The sequence below is a fragment of the Teleopsis dalmanni genome, chromosome 2, assembly GCF_002237135.1.
Source record: "Teleopsis dalmanni isolate 2A chromosome 2, ASM223713v2, whole genome shotgun sequence".
NCBI classification, from domain to species: Eukaryota; Metazoa; Arthropoda; class Insecta; order Diptera; family Diopsidae; genus Teleopsis; species Teleopsis dalmanni.
The window spans coordinates 32,835,502-32,841,507 of NC_051847.1; the positions used below are offsets into that span (position 1 = coordinate 32,835,502).

General features: G+C 28.1%; 1 protein-coding gene across 1 annotated transcript in view; it reads left to right on the plus strand.

Annotated features, from left to right (window-relative positions):
* Window positions 1-466: 466 nt before the first annotated feature.
* The window catches only part of LOC119679179 (tudor domain-containing protein 7-like), a 26,236-nt gene continuing 20,696 nt past the window's right edge, over window positions 467-6,006 (plus strand). The window contains exons 1-2 of the mRNA XM_038091384.1: window positions 467-766; window positions 5,388-6,000. Coding sequence (XP_037947312.1) covers window positions 515-766; window positions 5,388-6,000 — 865 coding nt within the window. The 5' untranslated portion in view covers window positions 467-514. The remainder of the gene's footprint in view (window positions 767-5,387; window positions 6,001-6,006) is intronic.

Genomic DNA, 6,006 nt, shown 5'->3' on the forward strand with positions numbered 1-6,006 from the left:
GCAAACGGATTTACATTTCATGTCCTGTTGTTTGGGAGCTGAGAATACTCATCTAGGTAATGAAACTTAAGAGAGAAAGTAGTTTTGGGGAGGTAGCTGAGAATACTCATATAGGTCAGGAATACTTAAGAGGGAAAGTAGTTTTCGGGAGGTGGGCGAAATAAACCTTAATTAACTATAGAGGGTTCAAAACCACATGGATAGAATCTAATCGAACTGCCTATATAAACAAATAAATTTTAAGTTAGAAACAACTATGTGGCAAATTAAATAGTGGAAATGCGATAATCGAACTCATGGATAGGATTTTCACTACTACGAAGCAATCAAAAACTCTAAACACTTAATAATTCTGTGATATGTATTCAATTTTATTTAATTTAAAATATATATTTATGTATATATACTTATTATCAACTGTCAGTAATAGTACATGATAATTATATTTATATTTTCTATATTTTCAGGTTGCACAGCATTTTGAAGTTCAAGATAAATTATTAGAAGTTCTAAAATGTCACTAAGAACTGAAAGTGATAAGAAAACTTTATCTAATTCTGATAAAGCCGAACAATTAAGTGCAGTTGTAAGTGTCGTACGTGCTCTTATAGCATCTAAGAAGCCACCCTACAAACTACGTGATATTTTAAAAGAATATCCACAAGTTGAAGGAGGTCCTTTACCATTTATAGCTTTGGGTTATAAAGCCCCTGAAGATCTTTTAAAGGACACTAATGAATTTGTTATTACTCGAATTGACAATGAAGTAAGTATTTCGAAAACATAGCTTTAACAAATAATTATATATAAAATGACATTTATATTATATAAGCTTTATTTAAATCATTTTAAAATTATTGAATCAATCAAGCTTTATATGAAATTTGTTTTATTAAATAAATTATAAAACATATTTATAATAATCAAAGTGTAGAGGCAGCAGTTTGACCTATGTTCCTGAGATACTTGAACATAACATTCAAGTATTGCTCACTAACCTTGTTAAATTTTAATGGATCAGATAGTAGAATAGTAGGGGTTTATATATATATATATTATTATATATATATATATATATATATATATATATATTATTATATTAAACTATTTTAATATGTGTGCTTTAATACTCTGTATAGCGTATTAATTGGATCAGATATTGGATAGTAGGGATTAAAAAGACAATACCAGAATTAATGTTCCTTGATTACTTTTTATTTTATATATAAATTAAAACTAACAGCTTAATTTGACTAAGTTTTGTATGCCTTGAAATAGAAATCGCGTTTAATTTCTTAAGAAATTAATTAATAATAAAAATCAACCATAAATAAAATATTAATAAATTCATTTATTATTTTTTGTTTTTTTTTTGTTTTTCAAAACATCTTTATTTTCATTTTTGATGGGCTGGATATAAAGATAATATGAAGATAAAATCATATTTATCTTTTTATTAATTGACCAGAATCTATAGTGAAGTAAAAACTTCAGAAATTAGGGTTTGGGATTTTAATTTTTTTTCTTATATTCAAGTAAAAAGAGATTCCTTAGCCTTATAGTGATCATCAGTTGTAGTATCATTCTTTTGAAAATAAAAATTAATTCAGAAGTCTTCTACTTCATTTTTGGAAGGCTAATGAACAATTTTATCCACCGAACCCTCATCATCACTTTCCGCTGCACTTAGAATTGAATCCAGTAATTTAGAACTGTAGTGCTCAATAATATCGTCATCTGTAGGAAAGCTTGTTGTACAAATTTCATTGTCAAGCTCCATATAATCGTGAAGATTAGCATTGAAAATTATTTTGTTTACTTTAAACCACGCTGTATTTGCACAAAGAAGCAACATAAGAAAAGAAAAATTAAACATTTAGTTTGAAAAAAGGGACTTCCCCAAATTCCAATTATGAATTCATACTAAATACAAAAATACGACTTATAGAATGCACGTTCCCACATTCCTATTTGCATATCACAATATGTACTTTTATTTGAGTTATAAATGTAGAATTGCAGAATCGTACGTAATTTGCTCTCTGAAACGCTGTTGCATTCTTTTTAGTTCAAGTTATAGAAAATTCGAGATATAGAATTTTTTAAATACATCATGAGTTGTAAGCTCTGTAGCGCAATTATTTTAACCACATAATGTGCAAACCGACGTAGTCATAATAGATTGGTTAATAAAAATAACCAATCTATTATGATTGGTTATAAATTTTAATTATTTCTATATGATGTGCAGCTATGTATCTCTGGATGGTAAATTGCTAGTCATACTTAACACAAATGTCAATTTTGTTTGGAATCTGCTGAAAATAATGATCGCTATGACGTTTAAAAAATATATAGCAATCATTTGGTTGCCCTGTACAATATTTTCACTTATGCATTCTACAGATGTATTTTCATTTATTGTTAAGAATACTTTTTTGTATTTCAATTATATTTTCCAAAATAAAAGTTACTCTGTGCACGAATTCTAAAGCGTTTTGTCAGCTGGTTATAAAGATACACATAGCAAATATAGGAAAAAATTTATTTTATATCTTAATTCAGCTCTTTCTCTCTCTCAATCTGAGACAAATTCATTGCACCAAAATGTTCAGTTTATAGTTTTATGTGTGATCGCGGTGGTGATCTATGGTCTGTTAAACTTTGAAATTTGAAATATTCATTTCAATAGCTCTCCGCACTTGACTTTCGTCTCTAAATTTAGCAAGGTATGGTATGGTGAGTGCAATAAGAAGAAATAATGCTTTAGTATTATTTCGAACATCTTTGAGGAAAGTCTTCGAGACGTGTTCAAAAAGTTATATAAAAAATATGTATAAAATTATTCTGCCATAAAATTGGTACGTAATAATATTAAAATTTTATTCATTCATAAAATTCGTTGCCTTATTAGGCTTCTTCAGAGTTATAAATTAAATTTATATAGTCGATATATATAGTTTTATATATATAAATTTTAACCTTATGTTATTTTGGTTATACGTTTTAGTAAATTTGTGGATATTTTAATTTTTACCACTTGCACTTTTCGTGACCCTATGTGACCCCATTGTGAAAACAAAAATTTCTAATAATAAACTTATGCAATGTTACGTATTAAAACTACAAAAGCAAAATTTGTATGTGATGGTATTTTTATTTATGTTTTTTTTTATATATAATATAAAATATTTTTGCTTATATTCTTTAAACTTGAAAAAAAAATTTATTTAGTGTTAAATAAGCAGAATGATAGCCAGCTAAATCAAAATAAAAAATGTATATATTCTGATTATTATTGTGTTGGCTTTTGAATTTATTCGATTATAAAACTGGTTGCAGATGTACTTTTTTTTTGTTTAGTATCATATATATTATATATAATGTGGGTTAAATATTGAACAATACACTGCGTTCTGCACTTGTTAGAATTTTTATGCTAAAAAAGTTATTAGAAAAGCAAAAAATTTAATGTCAGTACTCTAGAAGTTACGTAAAAATTAAGCTTTATGTTCTGAAGATTTACAGAAACAAGTCCATTTACAGATCCAAGTCCAAACGTAGTTTCATTTCAGTTTAAAACATTTGTTCCAATGATACTAGACCATATGATAACCTACGGGGTTCACAAGGATCCATAAATGCACGGCACTTAACTCGCCTGAATTCGACTGTCAGTCCAGTTCACCGTTCCTTTACAGTCAAGTTCTAAAATTTAAAGAACATTTTTGAGCGATAAAAAAATAAGCTTTTTAACGACAGTCTTGCATTTATATTATGTTAATGGTGTATTAACTGTTTTCCTCAAAAAAATTTTGGTGAGTACTCCAAGATATTGTTTAACTACTTAACATACGGTCAAGTTTGAAAGTCTGAACCAAGCCAAATGTACCTCGCAACCGGAAATATGCTATTTCAAACGCTTATACACACTGTGACACAGCCTTTCAGTTGGGTCCATATAGTATTAGTACGGTTTCATCGACATCGAGCGAAAGTTTACCGAAATACAGCAACCTATGTTCTTTAAAAATTGGGCTTTAGCCTACTAAATATATTACATCACCTTTTAATTTAAGGGTGCAAATCATACACAATCATACAAGCTGACCACGGATTTTGAAGATTGTCCGTATTGTTTTTACGTCGTATTGCTTGTGAAAGTAATTATTGGAATCTAGATCATAATTCAGCTCACTGTATGCATCCCTCGAGATACTGTTTCTACAAAATTTCAGCGTTCTTCAATACTTAGTTTCGTTATTACATTTTTCTGCCACAGTTAGTTTCCAGTTATCATCAATACCAAAATCATTCAAATCATATTTAACTCGAAAGCCAGTTCAGACCATTTTTCATTTATTAGGTACTGCGGTATTGTTTTTTTGAAGGATAAATATATATTAGGTAACAAATTGAATAAGTATGTATAAAAGATATGGATTTATGAGTTGATTTGTATAAAAGAAGTGTATCGAAATGACTGCTCGGTGCTATAGGTTATTAAAAAAAGTGCTAGTACGTTTCACTAATCTGTTTTATAAAGTATTATTCACAATAGTTAGAAAAAATTTTGCAAAAAGAAATATACGATAACCCTAACATCTTCTTGACATTTTGACGTCTTGTAAAAACATTTAGTATTGGGTAAATTTAGTATTGGAAAAGAGTAGAACAGTGAATGTTACCAAATAACGTTTGGTCTATAGTTTTAAGCTAAGTAAATAAGATTTTTTTTTAAATAAAAATCATATTTTCATATAATGAATACACGATTTTAGTACGTTCCTTGGTTTTCAAATTTATAATTAAAGTAATTTTTTATGATCAAAAGTTGTGTATTAATTAATAGAAATTGTGTATTATTTATTAAAATTATTTTCCAATAGTTTCGATAGTCATTTTCGGGTAACAAGTGATTATCTAAGATTTAAATTAAATATTTGTATGAGCTTCAAATAAATTTAGAATTTGTCTGAGTTCGATTGTTCTTGAAGAAGTCAGTTCGATTCCTCTTCTTTGCGAATAATGGAGTTTCAGCAGGAGTAGTGAGCGATACTTGAACGTCGTTGATAAATAATTTTGTAGCATAAATCAGTTCTTTTTCTTTTATTTAAGTAAATAAATCTATAAAAGAATTTTAAAAAGATAACATTTAAATACATCTTCTATATCAGGACTGTCCAAAGCACGAAGCTACTTATGAAACTCTGAATGCACAGCAAATATTATTAATATAATATAATATAATATAATATAATATAATATAATATAATATAATATAATATAATATAATATAATATAATATATAAAAAAAAACAATAATAAATAAGTTTATATATTTGTTAATAATCTATTATCAACCTATTACTTTTAATATTTTTTAGTTATGCTTAGCTTCTAAAGGCGGTGGAAAGTGCCAACATATATCAGATTTTGTTATTAATCAGAAAGTAAGTAAATCAAAACGTTTAGTTGCAGCATCGCCTATAGAAAATCAGCGTAAACCTCGAGAAAGTGCTAAAAACTGGAATAAAAGCAAAAGCTCATACTCTTCCAATTTATTTCAAAGATTTACCACACCCCAAAATAAGTTATTCCAACCTTATAGGAAAAATAAAGAAGGAGACCGTAACAACAACTGGAGGACTGGTCAGAAAGTCCAGTTACATTCAGGTCCCTCACCTAATTTAAGTGGACAATTTAAAGGATCCACAAAACCATTAGCTGTTAAAAAAGTAAGTAAGGATGAAAAAAACGCAATTTTCTCAAAGAGGCTAGAAAGTGATAAAATGGATGACATGTACAAGAGCGCAAAATATGGATTACAAAAGCCTAAAACCGTCGACAATTCACAGTCACCAGATATGCGTGATAAATTGATTTCAAACCGTTACCAACAGGTTGATGCAGCATATCCGCGAGCGATTTTAGGTCAACAAAAACAAGGAAACGGTTTTAAAATGGGAGTACAGGGAAGTAACAGAGTAGTAACACAATCTCAGA